At 36.1% G+C, this 21,764-nt stretch overlaps 1 protein-coding gene across 1 annotated transcript in view; it reads right to left on the reverse strand.

The window, feature by feature from the left end:
• CATSPERE (catsper channel auxiliary subunit epsilon) overlaps positions 1-21,764 on the reverse strand; it is a 256,584-nt gene that overhangs the window by 89,920 nt on the left and 144,900 nt on the right. Inside the window, exons 10-11 of the mRNA XM_057727707.1 lie at positions 16,197-16,674; positions 2,690-3,132 (exon numbers count right to left, since the gene is read on the reverse strand). Coding sequence (XP_057583690.1) covers positions 2,690-3,132; positions 16,197-16,674 — 921 coding nt within the window. The remainder of the gene's footprint in view (positions 1-2,689; positions 3,133-16,196; positions 16,675-21,764) is intronic.

Raw genomic sequence — 21,764 nt, forward strand, 5'->3', positions numbered from 1 at the left:
TGCTCTTCTGGAATCCTCCCTCTATCCTATTAGTTCTGGGGGCTTACCAGCCACAGTGGATGGCACATCCACAGCCCCCTCCCCGCACCCCCCCGCCACCAGCCAGCCACCTTAGGACCCAGTCCCACCACCAGCAGGCTGGCATCATCCTTGGGATTCCCTGGACAGTACAGCCAACTATGTCAGGACCTGGCCCTGTCCACCTCAGCAGGAAGCAGGACCTGGTAGCCAAGCAGACAGGGGCCAGCCCCACCTACCAGTACACCCACAGGCAGTCCCACCACCACAAAAGAGCTCACTCAGCCCAAACAGGGGACACCCCTAGATCCTATAGCTCTGGTGACCAGGGAGGAGTGCACTGATGGTCCCCATGGGACATTTCCTACATAGCGCCACTTCTTCAAGATTGGGAAATGTAACCAATGTACTTAATACATATATAAAAATGCAGATAATTAGGCAAAATGAGGTGACTAAGGAATATGTTCCAAATGAAGGAACAAGATGAAACCCCAGAAGAAAAACTAAGTGAAATGGAGATAAGCAATCTACTCAATAAAGAGTTCAAGGTAATGATCACAAAGATACTCAGTGAACTCAGGAGAAGAATGGATGAACAAAGTGAGAGATTTAACAAAGAGTTAGAAAATATAAACAAGACAAACAGAGCTGAAGAATATATTAACAGAAATTTAAAAGTACACTAAAACATGCAAATTTTAATGTTTCATAGTCCTTGGTCATTTGTATATTTTGATTGGTAAATAGCATTTTGAAGGGTTAAGTTGAAAATGGACAAATATATATTATACGTGCAATTCCTGGAAAGAAAACCTATGAGGTTGTATGCAAATATTGGGGCTAGATAATCAAAGAAAGTCCTGCTGTATTGAAGAAAAGTGCAAATCTCTGTTTTCATTCTGGAAGGAGGGAGTACCTCGGCTTCAGAAAAGTGAGTTAAATATACTCCTTGTTTCTTGAAACATGTTCCATCCATCTTATTTATTGTATTTTACTTTTCCCTTGTGTCTTCTTTCCCCATTCCCTTCCCTCATAATAGGCACCCATAACATATATCAAGCAAGTATGATGTTTTACTTGTTTGATGTATGTCCTTGGGTATCTTTATATTCTTATAAAATGAACAATACTCTTTTTGCTTGTGATTTGTGTGTAGTTGTTCATAGTTTTAATAAATGTTATTTAGTAACATTTGATAGGTTTCAGTTTCTTATGCAACTATTTTTCGTTCAAGACTGTTTTAAGGTCTATTCATGTAATTGTATATAAATCTAAAACAGTTTTCAAAATCTGTTTATGCTAGATTGCATTATTATAGTAATTGTAGAATTATATTAAATATTATGGACTGATTAAATATAAGTGTAAAAACGAAAGTAGAGTTACTGTTCCCTTGAGAACTAAGTTTGGAACTGCTTTGGAAAGTTTTGATAAATCAAGTCACTGAAGAAATTGCTGAATTAGGTATGAGCAAAATAACACTAAAAGACTGGGAAAAACTATAAAAATCTAGAACTTTGGTTGCTTTGCCAATGCTTTTAAGTCCTATATTAAAAGATTGACTAATTAGAATGTACATTCATCTACTTAAGTCAAAGTAAAATGTTTCACATATATCGCTTTCACTTTTAAAATAATTCTTTGCTTTAACTGACTTTGGAATTAAGTGGACACTTCCATCCCACTGTATGAATTAAGAGGCCCACTTTTGTATATGCTTAAGAAAGCTGAGCCTAGAAAGGGAGAGTGGGGAATAGAATGTACAATACTTGGGAATAAATCATAGCAACATGTAAAAATGCTTATGCTATAATATCACCTAAGAAAGTAGTATACAAAATAATATACACATTACTTTTATACCTATTGTGGTGGATTGTTTACAAAGATGGCTGCAGTAATTCTACCCATTCCTGTATGCATATCCCTTTATAGTGTAAGTTTGCTGTTCTTCTGTTAAGAGGTGGAGTCTATTTCCCTATCCTGTTACACTGGGCTGGCCTTGTGAACTGCTTTGACCAAACCTAGGCCTTGAAAGGCCTTGTGGCTTCTGCTTTCACCACCATGGAACACTGCCCTGAGATTGCCAAGTGAAGAAGCCAGGTCTAGCCTGGAGGATGGAGGACACATGGAGCAGAGATAAGTGCTCCAGCTGAGGCCCCCTATATTAACAAGCCAGTGCTTGCACAAAACATTTGACGTGTGAATGAAGCCCTCTTACATTATCTTTTCCCAGGCAAGTCACCAGATGACCACAGCCTCATGAATAAACCCCGATGAAACCAGCAGAACTGCCCATCTGCTCATAACCCACATTGTTGATCTATAGAACTTGTTTGAAGCCGTTAGGTTTAGGGGTGGTGTTATAAGTGCAATAGATAGCAGATAGACTCTACAGAGCAGTCATGCACTATAAAAAAAAAAAAAAGGAAGCAAACAATACAATTGACAATCAAAGAGTTCTGCAAGAATGTGCTTTTAAGTGGAAAGAGGCTCTGGATATTGAAAGCAAAAATTGTTGCTTAGGAATTAATGACATATCATTATTCATTAAAACATACATTTCTTAACATTTTCAAAGCTAAACTTGGGAAATCTGTTTTTTAAAATGTTACTATGATAATTTAACATTTATTAAAAATCAAAGAATTTTGAAATATTAACTTACTGTGGTTTTAGTGCAGTATCCTGAGGCAATTTCATAGTGAACCTGATTTTTCTCTTCTAATATTTTCGGGCCATATGATTCCACGATAATATATAGACCAATATTTTCTGGATAGACTATTTGAGCCCAAACTGACAGATTTTGTCCCTTGTCCAAAAGGTAAAAAACATGAAAAATATCATTATGAAATGTCATGTAGGGGCATTTTTCTTTTGTTTTGAAAGCTACACTTTGTGCTTCCAGTTTTAAGGGATATTCTTGTGGCTGTATTGTGCCATTTTCAAAAACATGTATGAGATACATTTGACCAGATGTATTCAAGGAAATTAATGATTTTATTGTGCTATTTGTCCATAAATGTAGCTTTACTGCATCTTTAATATTAATCTTGAAATAAAACATTACATTATTTTCCATTTTTACCACAATATTTCCATAATAATCTGGAAAAAAGAGAGAAAAGTTTGTGTTATTCTAAGTTAACATGAATCCATGCTGTTTTATTTAAGTGCACTATTAACCAAAATAATTTCTTTCATAGTGACTATTTACATACTTTGAGAAAATTAAGAGTGTTCAGGCACAAACCCGTAACTTTACATAATGTTTGAGAGCTTCTCTCCCACTTCATAGCAGAGCATTTTTATTCTGCATACCTTTCTATTTGCGTTCACTATATCACTTTTATAATCACATTATTAACATAGAAGAAAGAGCTGGAATTAGTGCATTAAATAATAATGAGTATGAATATGACAGGAATGGTATCATTAAGAAGCATTGGATTATGGGCTGAATTATATCCCCTCAAAATGCTTATGTTGAAGCCCTAACTCTCATTGTGACTGTATTTGGAGGTACAGTCTTTAAGGAGGTAATTAAGGTTAAGTGAGGTCAGAGGAATGTGGCCCTAACCCAATATGGCAGATGTCTTTATCAGGAGAGGAAGATACACCAGAGATCTCTTTCTCTCTCTGCATGCACAAAGAGGAAAGTCTATGTGAAGACTTTCACATAGGTGGCCACTGTCTCCAAGCCAGGAAGAGAGTCCTCATCAGAAACCAACCTTGATGACACCTTGATCTTGGACTTCTAGCCTCCAGAATTGTGAGAAAATAAATTTCTATTGTTTAAGCCACCTAGTCTGTGGTATTTTCTTATGGCAGCCATAGTAGGCTAATGCAATTGGGATGAAGAAATGCTGGTGGTGAGGGATCCAGCACCTCTTCAGGTTCACTCTATAAATAATAATCAACTTTCTCCCCTTAATAGAGTATTATGCCTAAACCGTAGACATTCATAGACAATAAGGCTCTTAACCTCTTTGGTTCTATAGCCATATCTATAAAATGAACAGTTGGACTGGTTGGTTTCATAGCTTTCTTTCCAAATACAACATTCTCTGTGTACAGCTCCTAGGAGTATACTTTCTTCAGTTTTCAAAAACAGCACTTATAAAGGACTGGCTGAAAGGAGGAGGGTTAATTCAAGGAGTTAGGGAGGTTCAGAGTGTTTTGTGCTTTTGCATCTCACATTTAGAAACTGAATAAGTGACATTTTCACAAATTGTCATAAATTATATTCTTATCAAACTCAAATCAGAAATGCCAATTTTTTTAGGATCAAAATACTTTAATAAGATAACACGTCAGCATACTCCCATTTTGCTACCACACTACTTATTAAAAACACTATTAAAAGAATTTTGGATTAAATATGAAGTTAAGATGAAAATTAGGATTTTTTTAAAATAATGAGAATAAGAACACTATATATAAAAGTTTGTGGGACACAGCTAAAGCCATGCAGATAAAAATTCATAGCATTATGCTTATTCATACTTTTAAATGCTTAGAAAACAGCAAAAACTGAAAATAATGAACTAATCATTTAACTCAAGAAGCAGGCAACAAAATACCAAAGTTACAAACAAAAAGCCAAAGTGAAGAATCATTAATGACAAAAGCAGAAATTAAGGATTTAAATAAAAAAGAAAGTATATTTGATAAATAAAACAGAGTTCTTTTCAAAGGAAAAGAAAACAAAAACAAAAACAAAAACTCTAAAAATAATAAATGATACCTTGCAAGCCAAACTAGCAAGGAGTGGAACATAAACAATATTATAAATGAGCAAGAAATATGATTACAGGTACGTAAGAAATTTAGACATTAAAATGGGAAGCCTTTGCCAATAAATTAGAAAATCTAGAAAAAAATGAATGCTTTCCTGGGAAAACATAAACTTTTTTTTTAATAGTTAAATTTTAGTTTAAAAAAATGATTCTTGATCTTTTTTCCAGATCTTCACCCCAAGGGTAATATTCATAATATATGCAAGTAGAGCGGAAGAAACACAAACAAATTTTATTTTTTTGTTTAAAATATAGTATCTATATATATAGATTTTTAACATTATTATTAATACAAGTGGTTTGGGGAATTTCACTTTCATCATTGATTCATCTACTTTTGGTTCAATAATATTAGCTTTTCAAACTGTTGGATATAAATGTTTGTAACTTCCCACTTGTCCATGTACAATTGTATACCTGCCTTGGTTCTTATTTTATTTTATTATTTTATTTTATTTATTTACTTTTTAACTTTTTCATCTTTATTGGAGTATAATTGCTTTACAGTGTTGTGTTAGTTTCTGCTGTACAACAAAGTGAATCAGCTATATGCATACATATATCCCCACATCCCCTCCCTCTTGAATCTCCCTCCTACCTTCCCTATCCCACCCCTTTAGGTTATCACCAGGCATCAAGTTGATCTCCCTATGTTATGCACCAGCTTCCCACTAGCTATCTATTTTACATTTGGTAGTGTATATATGTCAATGCTAATCTCTCACTACATCCCAGCTTCCCCTTCCCTCCCCCCTGGGTCCTCAAATGTGTTCTCTACTTCTGCATCTCTATTCCTGCCCTGCCACTAGCTTCATCAGTACCATTTTTCTAGATTCCATATATATGTGTTAGCATATGGTATTTGTTTTTCTCTTTCTGATTTACTTCACTCTGTATGACAGACTCTAGGTCCATCCACCTCACTACAAATAACTCAGTTTCATTCCTTTTTATGGCTGAGTAATATGCCATTGTACAGATGTGCCACATCTTCTTTATCCATTCATCTGTTGATGGGCATTTAGGTTGCTTCCACGTCCTGGCTATTGTAAATAAAACTGCAATGAACATTGTGGTACATGTATCTTTTTGAATTATGGTTTTCTCCAGGTATATGCCCAGTAGTGGGATTGCTGGGTCATATGGTAGTTCTATTTTTAGTTTTTTAAGGAATCTCCATACTGTTCTCCATAGTAGTTGTATCACATTACATTTCTACCAACAGGGCAGGAGGGTTCCCTTTTCTCCACACCTTCTCCAGCATTTATTTTTCCTAGATTTTTTGATGATGGCCATTCCGACCTGTGTGGGGTGATACCTCATTGTAGTTTTAATTTGCATTTTTCTAATGATTAGTGAAGTTGAACATCCTTTCATGTGTTTGTTGGCCATCTGTATGTCTTCCTTGGAGAAATGTCTAATTAGGTCTTCTGCCCATTTTTGGATTGGGTTGTTTGTTTTTTTGATATTGAGCTGTGTGAGCTGCTTGTGTATTTTGGAAATTAATCCTTTGTCAGTTGCTTCATTTACAAATATTTTCTCCCACTATGAGGGTAGCTCTTCAATCCATTTTGAGTTTATTTTTGTGTATGGTGTTAGGCAGTGTTCTAATTTCATTCTTTTACATGTAGCTGTCCAGTTTTCCCAGCACTACTTATTGAAGAGGCTGTCTTTTCTCCATTGTATGTTCTTGCCTCCTTTGTCATAAATTAGGTGACCATATGTGTGTCGGTTTATCTCTGGGCTTTCCATCTTGTACCATTGATCTATATTTCCGTTTTTGTGCCAGTACCATACTCTCTTGAGTACTGTAGCTTTGTAGTAACGTCTGAAGTCAGGGAGCCTGATTCCTCTGTCTCCGTTTTTCTTTCTCAAGATTGCTTTGGCTATTCAGGGTCTTATGAGTTACCATACAAATTGTAAAATTTTTTATTCTAATTCTGTGAAGAATGTTATTGTTAATTTGATAGGGATTGCATTGAATCTGTAGATTGCCTTGGATAGTATAGTTATTTTGACAATATTAATTCTTCCAATTCAAGAACATGTTTTTTTTTCCAACTGTTTGTGTCATCTTTGCATCTTCAATTTCTTTCATCAGTGTCATAGTTTCTGGAGTACAGGTCTTTTGCCTCCTTAGGTAGGTCTGTTCCTAAGTATTTTAATCTTTTTGATGCAATGGTAAATGGGATTGTTTTCTTAAATTCTCTTTCTGATCTTTCGTTGTTAGTATATAGAAATGCAACAGATTTCTGTGTATTAATTTTGTATCCTGTAAATTTATCAAATTCATTGATGAGCTCTAATGGATTTCTGGTGGCATCGTTAGGATTTTCTATGTATAGTATCATGTCATCTACAAACAGTGACAGTTTTACTTCTTCTTTTCCAGCTTGGATTCCTTTTATTTCTTTTTCTTCTCTGATTGCTGTGGGCAGGACTTCCAAAACTATGTTGAATAAAAATGGCAAGAATGGACATCCTTGTCTTGTTCCTGATCTTAGAGGGAATGCTTTCAGTTTTTCACCATTAAGAATGATGTTAGCTGTGGGTTTGTCATATATGGCCTTTATTATGTTGAGGTAGGGTCCCTCTAGGACCACTTTCTGGAGAGGTTTTATCATAATTTGTTATTGACTTTGTCAAATCTATTGAGATGATCATATGGTTTTTATTCTTCAATTTGTTAATGTGGTGTATCACACTAATTGATTTGTGGATATTGAAAAATTCTTGCATCCCTGGTATATATTCCACTTGATCATGATGTATGATCCTTTAATGTATTGTTGGATTCAGTTTCTAGCATTTCTGTCTATATTCATCAGTGAAATTGGCCTATAATTTTCTTTTTTGTGGTATCTTGTCTGGTTTTGGTATCAGGGTGATGATGGCCTCATAGAATGAGTTTGGGAATGTTCCTTCCTCTGAAATTTTTGGGAAGAGTTTCAGAAGGATAGGTATTAACTATTCTCTAAATGTTTGATAGAATTCTCCTGTGAAACCATCCAGTCCTGTACTTTTGTTTGTTAGAAGTTTTTAAATCATTGTTTCAATTTCATTACTTGTGATTGGTCTGTTCATATTTTCTATTTCTTCCTGGTTTGATCTTGGAAGAGTGTACCTTTCTAAGAATTTGTCCATTTCTTCCAAGTTGTCCATTTTATTGATGTATAGTTGCTTGTAGAAGTTTCCTTTGTATTTCTGTGGTATCATTTGTAGCTTGCTCATTTTCATTTCTAACTTTATTGATTTGAGCTGTCTCCCTTTTTTTCTTGATGAGTCTGGCTAAAGGTTTTGTTTACCTTTTCAATTTTGTTTACCTTTACAAAGAACCAGCTTTTAGTTTCATTGATCTTTTCTATTGTTTTCTTCATCTCTATTTCATTTATTTCTGCTCTATCTTTATGATTTCTTTCCTTTTACTAACTTTGGATTTTGTTTGTCCTTTCTCTAGTTCTTTTAGGTGTAAGGTTAGGTTGTTTACTTTAGATATTTCCTGTTTCCTGAGGTAGACTTGTATCACTATAAACTTCACTCCTAGAACTGCTTTTGCTGTTTCCTGTAGAGTTTGGGTTGTTGTGTTTTTGTTTTCATTTGTCTCCACGTATTTTTTAAAATTTTCTCTCTGATTTCTTCAGTGACCCATTGGTTTTTTGGTAGCATGTTGTTTAGACTCCATGTGTTTGTGTTTTTTGTAGTTTTTTTTCTTGTAGTTGACTGTTAGCCTCATAGTGTTATGGTCAGAAAAGATCCTTGGAATGATTTCAATTTTCTTAAATTAACTGAGTCTTCTTTTGTGGCCAGGCATGTGATCTATCCTGAAGAAATGTTCCATGTGCACTTGAAAAGAATGTGTATTTTGCTGCTTTGGGGTGAAAAGTTCTATATATCTACTAATTCTATCTAATCTAATGTGTTATTTAAGGCTAATGTTCCCTTATTAATTTTCCATCCAGGTAATCCATCCATTAATGTAAGTGGGGTTTTAAAGTCCCCACTATCATTGTGGTACTGTTATCTCTCCCTTTATGTGTGTTAATAGTTGGCTCATGTATTTAGGTACTACTATGCTGGGTACATACATATTTACAATAGTTATATATTATCCTTGGATTGATTCTTTATTACTATGTAATGTCTTTTTTTGTCTCTTAAAACAGTCTTTGTCTTAAGGTCTATTTTGTCTGATATAAGTATTGCTACTCCAGCTTTCTTCTTGTTTCATTTGCACGGAATATCTTTTTCCATCTCTTCACTTTCAGTCTGTGTATTTCTTTAGATATGAATTTACTCTCTTGTAAGCAGGATATATATGTGTCTTGTTTTTGTATCCAGTCAGCCATGTCTTTTGTTTGGAGCATTTAGTCCATTCACATTTACAATAGTTATTGATATGTATGTACTTATTGCCATTTTGTTAATTGTTTTGGAGTAGTTTTATAGTTTTTTGTTCCTTTCTTCTTCTTTTGTTCTCTTGTGATTTGATAACTATCTTTAGTGTTATGTTTGGTTTCCTTTCTCTTTTCTGTGTGTGTATCTATTATCAAGTTTTGGTTTGTGTTTACTGTGAGGTCTACTTATAGTATGTGATTGTGTTAAGTTGCTGATCTCTGAATTTCAAACTCATTTTAACAAATCTGCATTTGTACTCTCCTCCCTGCGAGATTCCTGTTTTGACATCATATTTTACATCTAATTTTTTGGTGTATCCCATAACTGCTTATTATGGATATGGATGATTTTACTATTTTTGTCTTTTAACCTTTCTACTAGCTGTGTATGTGGTTGATTTTCTACCTTTTGGGGTATATTTTCCTTTACTGATGAGCTTTTTCCTTTCATAATTTTCATATTTCTAGTTGTAGCCTTTTCTTTTTTTTTGCTTAGAGATATCCCTTCAACATTTCTTTTAAACCTAGTTTGGTGGTACTGAACTCTTTTAGCTTTTGCTTGTCTGTAAAACTTTAGATTTCTCCATCAAATCTGAATGAGATCCTTGTTGGGTAGAGTATTTTTGTTGGTAGGTTTTTCCTTTTTATCACTTTAAATATATCATGCCACTTCTTTCTGCCCTACAGAGGTTCTGCTGAAAAGTCAGCTGACAGCCTTATGGGAGTTCCTGTGTATGTAACTTGTTGCTTTTCCCTTTGTATCTTGTGGTTCTCTTTGGGTTGATCATGTTTGGGACCCTGTGTGCTTCCTGGACTTGGATGTCTATTTTCTTTCCCAGGTTAGGGAACTTTTCAGCTATTATGTCTTCAGATATAATCTTGGCCCCTTTCCCTCTCTCTTCTCCTATAATGGAAATGTTAGTATACTTGACGTCATCCCAGAGGTTTCTTAAATTGTCCTCATTTCTTTTCATTCTTTTTTCTGCTCAGCATCAGTGATTTCCACTACTCTGTCTTCCAGCTTGCTGATCCATTCCTCTGTATCATTTAGTCTAATGCAGATTCCTTCTAGTGTATTTTTCATTTCATTACTTTATTTCTCACCTCTGATTGTTCTTTATATCTTCCAACTTTGTTAAAAAATCTCTAACTTCTCTCTCTATGCATCAATTTTTCTCCCCAGTTCTTCAATCATCTTTAGAATCATTACCCTAAACTCTTTCTTGGGTAGATTGCCTGTTACCACTTCACTTAGTTTTTCTGGGGTTTTATTTTGTTCCTTTGTTTGGAACATGTTCCTCTGTTGTTTCATTTTGCCTAACATGTTGGTTTTAGTTCTATGTATCTGGTAGGTTGCTTATGTTTCCTGACCTTTGAAAAGTGGTCTTTTGTAGGAGATGTCCTATGCGTCTTAGTAGAACACTTCTCTCTCATCACCCAAGCTATATATTCTGCAGTCATTCCCTATGTGGGTTGCATAGGACATTCTGTTATGGTGGGCTGACTACTGTGGGTGGTTTGATAGGGTTTCTTGGCTCCTAGTCTGGTTGGTTGCCAGGCTCTGCCTTTTATGGAGGCTTACAGCTACTGGTTGGTGGAACTGGGTCATGAGGAGGCTGGCTGCAGAACCCCAGGTGTCACTGGTGTTAGTGCTGGCTCACTGGTGGGTGGAGCTAGGGTCCAGGAGATCCTGCGGTTGGTGCCTGTCCACTGGTGGGTGAATCCAGGTCTTGGGGCTAGTGCCAGCTCACTAGTGGGCAGATCTGCATCCTCATGTCTGGCTTCAGGGCCCAGGCATCCTAGAGTTGACATCAGATTGTTGGCGGGTGGGGCCAGTTCCTGACACAACTGAATGTGGAGTCTGGAGTGTTCCAAAGTTTGCATTGGCCTGCTGATGTGTAGGGTTAGGGCACAGCTGATCACAAGGTTGCTGCTGATCCACTGGCTGGTGGGCTGGGTCTACAGGCTGTGGGGGTGTGGCTGTTGTGTGGCTGGTGTCTGTCCACTGGTGAGTGAGGCTGCTCCCATGGCTAAAGCAGGCTTTCTGGTGGGTGAGGCCAGGGATTTGGGGGCTGGTGCCTGCCCACTGGAGGTAGACCTTCATCCTGGGGTCTCTGGCTATGAGGCCTTGGGGGCTACAGATCTAATGCCTGAGCTCTGGTGTGTGGGGCCAGGTCCTGGGCCCTCTGGTGGACAGGGCTGTGTCCATGGGTGGCCATGGGCTCAGGGGGTCTTGAGGCAGCCTGTCTGCTGATGGGCAGGGCTGTGTCTCCACCTAGTTAGTTGCTTAGCCCAAGGCATCACAGTAGTGGTGCCTACAGTCTGTTGGGCAGGGATAGGGTCAGCATTGGGTCTTGAAGCTAATAAACTAGCGGGAGAATTCCAAAATGATGCTTGCCAGCACCAGTGTCCAGCACCAGGTCTTTGAGTATAAAGAGCTCTCAAAAATGGCTGTGGCCAGGGTCTGTGTCCCTGGTCTGTGTCCCCAGGGTGAGCTTCATTTTCCTCCTGCCTCTCCAGGAGACCCTCCAAGATCAGCAGGTAGGTCTGACCTAGGCTTCTTTCAAATTACAACTTCTGCTCTGGGTCCTGGAGCATGTGACATTTTGTGAGTCTCTATTTCCCCCAGCTCTCTGGACTCCAAAAGTAAACCCCACTGGCCTTCAAACCCAAATGTCCTGGGGTCATCATCTCATGCTGGAGAGCCCAATGTGGAGCTCAGACCCCTCATTCCTTGGGGGAAAGCTCTGCAATTATAATTATTCTCCTGTTTGTGGGTTGCCCAGGCATATGGGACTTGAGTATACTGTGACTCTGTCCCTTCTATCTGTCTCATTGTAGTTCCTTCTTTATATCTTTAATTGTAGAAGATCTTTTCTGGTAGGTTCTGGTCTTTTTCATTGATAGTTGTTCTGTAAATAGTTGTAATTTTGGTGTGCCTGGGAAAGTAGATGAGCTCAGAGTCCGTCTACTCTGCCATCTTATCTGATTTCACCTGTTATATTTTGAATTAGTTTTTTTTTTTTAAATAAATTTATTTATTTATTTATTTTTGGCTGTGTTGGGTCTTTATTGCTGCATGCAGGCTTTCTCTAGTTGTAGTGAGCGGAGGCTACTCTTTGTTGCAGTGTGTGGGCTTCTTATTGTGGTGGCTTCTCTTGTTGTGGAGCACTGGCTTTAGGCATGTAGGCTTCAGTAGTTGTGGCTTGTGGGCTCTACAGTGTAGGCTCAGTAGTTGTGGCGCACAGGCTTAGTTGCTCTGCAGCATGTGGGATCTTCCTGGCCCAGGGCTTGAACCCTTGTCGCCTGCACTGGCAGGCAGATTCTCAACCTCTGTGCCACCAGGGAAGCCCTGAATTTGCTTTTTTAAAAGTCTGGATAAATTCACAGGAACTTGTTAATAGTGGGTTATTTGAGAAATGGAAATGGTGAAGGCTGAGAATGTTTAACTTCATATCTCATACACTTATAAACTGTTTAAACTTTATTTCAGCATTTCTGAATGGCCTTCAGTACAATATTCAAACTTTAAGGTCCTCTAAAATCTATCCCCAATTTATCATTCTGACCTCATCTTCTTATCACTATGGTCTTTTAAAAAATACAAATATGATCCTGCTTCTCTCTTGCTTAAAACTCTTTAGAACTCCCTAGAGGCCTTAGAAGGAGGTTCAATTTCTTCATACCTTTTATGAAGACTTTCTTAATCTGGACTCTATTTCTCCAGAAGAGACTCATCCCTTTTCTCTCTGAAGAACTGTTTCAGTAGTTTATCATCTTTTAATTTCTGGAAAGTATCTTGTCACCTCTGTCTCTGGGTCACTGGGCACAACATTCCCATCAATTGCCTTCATTGTCTAACCCCTCCTTATTCAACAGATCTCAGCTTAGATACCACTTCCCTACCTCAAGGTAGTCTTTCCTACTTCCAAGTCTCCCAATTTGGGTAAGGTACTCAATCTTTGTGTTTCCATAGCACCCTATATTGGCTCTATCATAGAATTAAACATGTTGCTTTATTTGCATGTTTACTTGTCTTCATCCTATACAATTTTGTAAACTCTGGGAGGGTGAGAATTGTGTTCAAATTATCACTATATCTCTGACCCCTAGCAGAATGCCTCAAAAATAGTAGGTGCTCAATGAATATTTTTCAATTGTTTATTCCAAAAGTATTTATTATATACTGTTCTAGCTACTGTGGGTAAAGCAGCAAATATAACAAACTCATACAGAGCTTTTTGTTTTGGTGGAAGATTCAGCTTACAAGTAAGTACACATATCATTTTTTAGGTGATGATAAGTGCTGTGAACAAAATAAAGAAGTGTAAGGGACAGAGCAAGGGAGTTGGGTCAAGGTCAGGGAAGAGCTCTCTGATAAGGTGACATTTGGACTTAAACCTGAATTAAGTATGAGTTATATAGATATCAAAGTGAGGAATATTCTTGGCAGTAGATATCCAGGGAAACAGTCAATATCTAAGGAATAGCAAAGAGGCCAGTCTGGCTAAGTAACAGTGAACAAAGAGTCAAGTGATAGGAGATGACATCAGAGTCCAGGGCCAGATCACACAATAATTTTCAGGTGACGATAAAGACTTTCAATTTTATTCTGAGTGATATAAGAAGCCAAATGAGGGTTTTAAGCAAAGGAAAATATGATTTTACCCATATTTTCAAAGGCTCACTCTGGCTGCTAGGTGGACTCTAATCTGGTTGGGGATGGGGATGGAAGGATAAAAGATGAGACACCACTTAAAAAACACATGTATGTATGGGCTTGAGAGAGTAAGGGGTTAGACTGGAGTGGGAATGGTTAAAAAGGTTAGATATTAGGTATACTTTTTAGATATAGCCAGCAGGATTTGATAATGTCTTGTTTGTGGAATGTAAAAGGGGAGGATTCAAGGATGAGGTCAAAGTTTGTGGCTGGAAGGAAAGAAATGCCGTTTACTTGATAGGGGAGAACTAGGGAAGAAGCAGGTTGAAGTATGGGTGAGGGAATCATGGATTCAGTCTTGGATATGTTAGTCTGAGATGTCCTCTAGTCATCCAAGTGAAGGTATCAAGAAGGCAGTAGGAAATAGTAGTTTGGAGTTCAGGCTACAGATCATGGCTGGAGAGCAAAGAATGAATGTAAATAGAGTTCAGAAGATGTCTGAGAACCAAATCCTGAGGTATTTCTCCATTTAAAAATTAAGAAGATGAGAATGGAAAAGAGGCTGAGTGAAGCAGGAGGAAGAGCAAAAAAAAGGTGATACCCTAAAAGTGATACTCTAAAAAAGTCAGTGAAAATAAGTGTTTCAAGAAAAAGGCCATGTTGAAATGTTTTAAATGCAGCTGCCATATCATGAAAGATGACTGAAAATTGGCCACTAGATTAGCAAAGTGGAAGTCGTTGAAAACCTTGATAAGGGCAGTTTTTGAGAAAATTAGATTAGAAAGTGGATTCAAGAAAGAATGAGAGGAAAGAGGAAAAAGTGAAACTAGGCAATACTTCCTTGGAGTTTTGTTGTAAAGAGGAGCAGCAGAATTGAATGTTTGGGAGTTGAAGGGTGATATGGGATCAAGAAAGACTAATTACAAATAACAGTGATAATTACTTTAAATTTCATAGTTAATTTATCTCCTAATTAGATTCTTTGAGGATTAAACTTTCTATTTCTTTGCATTTCTTCTAATGTTTAGTACACTACCTCAGGAATAATAACACGAAGAATAACTACTATTAATTGAAGGTTTACCTCTTGCCAGGTATTATTCAAAGCATTTGATATACAATCCCTTATCTAATCAACTTGACAGTCCTATATTCTTGATTAGAAAACTGAGGCTTGGAAATGTTAAATGACATTTTCATGGACTTGAAAACAGATCAATTTAACTCTGCAACACCTGTTATAGATTTAATTGAATTGCATCCCCTCAAAAAAGATATATTGAGCTTCCCATGGTGCAGTGGTTAAGAATCTGCCTGCCAATACAGTTACACAGGTTCGAGCCTTGGTCCAGGAAGATCCCACATGCTACGGAGCAACTAAGCCCATGTGCCACAACTACTGAGCCTGCACTCTAGAGCCCAAGAGCCACAACTACTGAGCCCACACATTGCAACTACTGAAGCCCACTCACCTAGAGCCCATGGTCCACAACAAGAGAAACCACTGCAATAATCAGCCTGTGCACTGCAATGAAGAGTAGCCCCCACTCTCCACAACTAGAGAAAGCCTGAGAGCAGCAGTGAAGACCCAACACAGCCAATAAATTTAAATAAATAATTAATAATAATAATAATAAAAGGTATGTTGAACTTCTAACTCCAAATACTACTTGAATGTGACCATATTTGGAAATAGGATCATTACAGATATAATTATTTAAGATGAGGTCATACTGGAATAGGGTTGGCCCTGGTGTCTTTATAACAAAATGACAAGTGAAAAAACAGGAAGAATGCTATGTGATGACAAAAGCAGCAATTGGAATGATGCAGCTGCAAGCCAAGGAATGGCAAAGTTTGCCAGCAAGTCACTAGAAGCTAGGAAGAGACAAGGAAAGATTCCCTCAGGTTTCAGAGGGAGTATGGCCCTGCCAGCACTTTGAACATGGACTTCTAGCCTTTAGAACTGAACAATAAATTTCTCCTGTTTTAAGTGTGTACTAATTTGTGGTACTTTGTTATGGGAGCCCTAGGAAATGAATACAACAACATATCACCTCTTACACTGAAAATGCATATGTAAGTTGCATATGTATCTACTGACTGACCAGAATAAACCTCTGAAAAAAGAACCTGAGTTTGCCATTTTGCTTTGTGAGATCCTAGTTAACACTGATAGATTTTAAAGATATCCATTTGTAGGAGGTAAAACGGCAGCTTTATCAAAAGCACCATATATTAATGCATTAAAATTGTTACATCTTTATAAGGAAGATGTCTCATGAAATCAATAATTTTTGCAGAATGAGAATAACTTACCCATAAAAACATCATGAATAATGCTGTTATGTGATAATCTTGATAGATTTCCAAATTCTGTAGGTGTTTGTAAAACTCCGGTATCTGTGAAATTATGATAATAATAGTAGATCCTATGTTTGTCCCATAGTATTAATTCTGGCATTGCTGAATACATAAAATTTGGAATTAAAAAAGTGTTGATAGTGACATCTAATGCAAAGTCTTGGAATACCCACTGTTTTGTATCTTCATTGTATATCACTAGGTAAATTGTTTTGATGACGTTACATGTAATGCAGTAATTTAATAACAAGGCAAGTTCCAAAGGGTGTCCTGTATACTCAACATTGTGTATAGTCAGAGTAGCAGCTGATGACATATTTATAAGTTCTTTCAGATTTTCAGTAGTTATTATTTTAACAAATTTAAGCAAAGCATATCCAAGATAAACTTCATTTTCTGTCCAGGTTGCCATGCTGCTTCTTCTTCCTTTATCCTGTGACAAAATTGAAAATAATCAGAAAATCTTCGATTTTAGGGACAGTGTTAGCAGTTCCTGTCTTCTAATTTGCTACATTTAAAAATAAAAACAGTAACTACTAAGGTTTAATATTTATTATATTTCTGAATAATACTTCAGACAGAAATATATTACATGAAAATATATTACACATAAGTATAAAAATAAATTATTCCAGTAATTTTATTCTTTTATATACTTTTTCTATCAAAAGAAATAATCTTAATTGCCTTTTAAATCCTCAAAGAGCATCAGCCTTCTCTTTTCTTATGGATTTATCCACTCGGGCCAGGAGTGCCCCTTGACCTTGATGTTTACCAAGGTCAAGACATTACATCGACAGAGGAACAGATAAAGAAGATGTGGTACATATATACATGGAATATTACCCAGCTATTAAAAAGAATGAAATAATGCTAATTGCAGCAACATGAATGGACCTACAGAGTGTCATACTGAGTGAAGTCAAAGAAAGAGAAATATCGTATGATATTGCTTATATGCGGAATCTAAAAAAAATGACACAAACTTATTTATGAAACAGAAACAGACTCACAGAATGAACTTATGGTTACCGGGGGGAAGGGTTGGGGGAGGGGTAGTTAGGGAGTTTGGGATTGACATGTACACACTGATATATTTAAAATAAATAACAAACAAGGAAGAAAAAGATATAAGGATGTTTCAAAGATTATTTTTGGAATTCCAACTTCCTCGGCTATGGAAAAGAGAGAACTTAAAACCTGAGACAAAACAATACTACTGTTTTATGGACACTGTTAGAGAGGAGGGCCATGCAGAGACTGCTATGTCTGAAATTCAGTGGGCATTTCATTCAGAGAGCCAAGGCCTCCCTTTTCCCCTGTCTCCCCTCTCCAAATGTTTCGAATTCTTAACTATTTTTACTTAAAATGTAAATTCTATATCCATGACAATCAACAGGAGTCTTTTGTGCACATCTTATCTCCCTAAATAAATTTGTACATTTACTTAATGTACAAATATTTAGTCTATACTCAAACAGGATGTAGACAGAAATCGAACTGATAATTTAAAAAGACCATTTGGGGGCTTCCTAGGTGGTGCAGTGGTTAAGAATCCACCTGACAATGCAGAGGTTACGGGTTCGATCCCAGCTCCAGGAAGATCCCACATGCCACGGAGCAACTAAGCCCATGTGCCAAAAAAAAAAAAAAAAAAGACCATTTGGGGTAAAAAGACATTTTGCCAAATGAAGATTCAATTTAAAGTAACTACTGTTGCTGAAAATGAGTGTGAAACAATTCTCAAAAGGGAAATAGATTAGAAACAAAATGACGAGACTTTTATAGGAAAGACACAGCTATTCTCACTATTCCTGGCAGAGGGATGGGAAGGGGAATTTGTCATAAGCACGATAGATGGGAATTCCAATTAGCCCCAGTCATGGAATGAGATTTCACCCACTCAGAACTGTTTCCTATAGATCTTCACTTAGTGCTTGGGTGTAGTAAGCCAAGGTTTTGGGGCAAGGTAGGAAAGCTAAGTGATCCCTCTGGTGCATCCAGCGCCTCTCCCAAATATAAAACAGTAACCTTCCGAAGACAGGGAGGGGGCAGCAACAAGGTAGCTAAATTAAGAGAAATCCATCAGCATTCTGGATTATCAGCTACCATAGACAGGGAGTGGGATAAGAGAGCTGAGAGAAACTCTCCCTCTGAAATATACATGGCCTTTACTGAAAGTATAAAGCAGTCTCCATGCTAAATTGGGGGCAGGGAAGCAGGAGAGAGAGGTAGAGATCACCCAAGGCAAGAAAACCCAGGGGCTGATGAGAGAGGAAAGAGAAATCTTCAGTGATTAGAAAGAAAGAAAGAGAGAGAGAGAGAGAGAGAGAGAGAAAGAAAGAAAGAAAGAAAGAAAAAGAGAGAGAAAGAAAACTGGCATCTAGACTGTAAAGCAGAGGTGGCCCTCCTAGGGTTTGGAAAGCTGACGATTCAGTTGTGAAATATGAAGAGATCTCTGGAATCTTGTCAGTGCTAAGATCCCAGACATGGCAAAAAAGAAAATAGCTATGATAAAACATTGAAGATCTAGTGGAAAGATGAGCAACAAAAATGCAGAGATGGGGAATTACAGCTAAGATATGTAAATGATTGAAAAAAACAGAATGGAAATGCTAGAAATTAAAAATGTGACATCAGGAAAAAAGAAATTGTTAGAAGGCTTTAAGAGTAAACTGAGAAAAGTGAAGGAAAGAAGCAGTGAATTTGAAGACAGGTTAATAGCATGTATCCAAACTGAAATACAAAGAAAAAAAATTAACAGGTCATTTGAGATCTGTGGGACCATATTAAATGGTCTCATATATACGTTTTTGGAATCCTAGAAGAAGAGGAAAAAGAGAATGGTGCTGAAGAAGTATTTGAAGAAATAATATTCAAGAACACCAAAAATCAATGAAAGATAATCCCAGAAATCCAAGAAGCTCAATTGAACCTCAGACAGGATAAATACAAAGGAAATTACACTTAGGCACACAATAAAAGCGCTGAAAACTGAAAATAAAAGGAAAACTCTAAAGCAGCAACAGGTAAAAAGACACATTACATATTTTGAGAACAGTGACACGAATAATGACTCACTTCTTACCAAAAATGATGAAAGCCATAAGACAATGGAATGATGTCTTTATAAATTGCTTGAAAAACAACAAAACCATGTGTCATCCTATAATTCTGTATTCAGCAGAAAATGTCCTTCAAAAATGAAGGCAAAAAATAAAGACACTTTAATATAGACAAATGCTGAGAGAACTTGCAATACAAGAAATTTTAAAGCCATTCTTCAGGTTGAAGGGAAATGAAACCAGGAGGAATACTGGATGTGCAGACAGAAATAAAGCACACACAGGAAGGTATATATAAAAGACTTATTTGCTATCAGTTTATATCTATATATCTTTATGACAATTGACTTTTTAAAGCAAAAATATTAAGGTATTTTGAGATTTATAGCACATTTAGAAATAAATATGAGACCAGAGTACAAAGGATGTGTGGGGTATAAAAGGAGTTGTATAGTTATAAGGTTTTTACACTGTTGTGAAGTAAGTTTTATTTAAATTTAGATTCTGATAAATTAAAGATGATTATTGTAAAGTCAAGTCAACTACTAAAAAATAATTTTGAATTAAAACAATCAATGTAGGAGACAATATAGAAATACTTAAAAATACATGATTCATCCAGAAGAAGACAACAAACAAAGGAATAAAGAACAAGAGGGATTAATAGAAAACAAATGCCAAGATGGCAGACTTAACCCCAACCTTAGCAATAGTTACTTTAAATGTAAGCAAACTAAATATTAGAATTTGAAGGCAGATATTATCACACTGGAGAAAAAGCAACACCTTATACGCAGTTTACAAGAATTATGAAGTCACAGACAGGTTGATAGTAAAATAATAGAAAAACTTACACCATATAAGCGTGAAACATAACAAAGCTGGTGCAGCTCTATTATTATATATAAATAAAACCAAATGAAATATCACTTCATACCTGCTAAAAGAGTTTAAATAATAATGATTGGACACACTAAAGGTTGGTGAGATGTGGAACTAAATGAAAAATAGCAGCTATAAATAATTTATAATGTCTTAATTACTATAGCTTTATGATAAATTTTGATACATGGTAGAAGAAATCCTTTGCTCTAATCCCCTCCTTACCCTCAGCTCTTTACTCTTTCATGTACCTTTTACAATCAGTTTTCAGAGTTCACAAAGTAACATTGGGATTTTTATTCAAATTGCATCAAATCCATAGATAAGTTTAGGAAGAATTTTAAAATTTTCAAATATTCTGCATTCCAACCAAGATCTCATATATTTTTAGTGGCATTTATGTCTAGGTAAGTTTTTTTGTTCTATCCTGAATTGCCATATGACTTTTAGAATCAACAACTCAATTTCTATAAAAGCCCACTAGGATTTTAACTGAAGCTGTGCTGCATTTCTCAAGAGTTGACATCTTAACAATATTGTGTTTTTTCCACCTGTGACATGATACTTCTCCCCATGTAAGTCTTTTACTTCACTTAATAATGTTTTGTAGTTTTTAAGTGTATATATTTGTACATCTTTTGTCAGATTTATCCCTAAATATTTAATGTTTTTGAATCTATTTTAGACAGTATTTTTTAAAACTTCAATTTAGGATTGTTCATTATGTTTATATATTTATTTCATATACAAAATTAAATTGTTGTCATATTTCATATTAAAATGCAATTGATTTTAATACATTGATCTTGTATACTGCAATCTGGTAAACACACTTATTAGCCCTGATAGCTTTTTAAAAAATAGATTTCAGAAGCTTTTCTACATCTAATAATGTTGTTTGAATAAAGACAGTTTCCTTTTCAATGTAGATTCCTTTTACTTGTTTCTTAACTCATTACACCTGCTAGAACTGTCAGTACTATGCCGAATAGAAGCGGCAAACATTCTCACCTTGTTCCTTATTTTAAGCAAAAAAGGGAAGAAAGAAACAAAGGAACAAATGGTATTAATAGAAAACAAATACCACATGGTAAGTTTAACCAAAAACAGCAGCAATTATATTAAATCTGAGCAGACTAAATAGTCTTTTACCATTGTACAATGTTATCTTAAGGTTTTTCATAAAGGTTCTGTGTCAGGTTGAGAAAGTTCTCTTTTATTCTTAATTCGCTGATTTTTAAAATCAATTGTGTATATTGGATTTTGTCAAATGCTTTTATGTACCTATTGAGATAATTGTATATTTTTTCTTTTGTTATTTTCTATTAAGTGAATTATGTTGATTGATTTTCTATTGTAAATCACGCTTTCATTCCTAAGATAAACCCCACTTGGTCATGATGTCTTTTCCTTTTTATATATTTTTGGATCTGTTTACGAAAACTTTGTTTATAAGTTTTAAATATTTGTTTATAAGAGATATTGGTCTGCAGTTTTATATCCTTGAAATGTATTATCTTGGTTGTGGTATCACATAATACTAGCCTTATAGAATAAATTGGGAAGTGTCCCATCC

Source organism: Hippopotamus amphibius, chromosome 3 (assembly GCF_030028045.1).
Source record: "Hippopotamus amphibius kiboko isolate mHipAmp2 chromosome 3, mHipAmp2.hap2, whole genome shotgun sequence".
NCBI lineage: Eukaryota > Metazoa > Chordata > Mammalia > Artiodactyla > Hippopotamidae > Hippopotamus > Hippopotamus amphibius.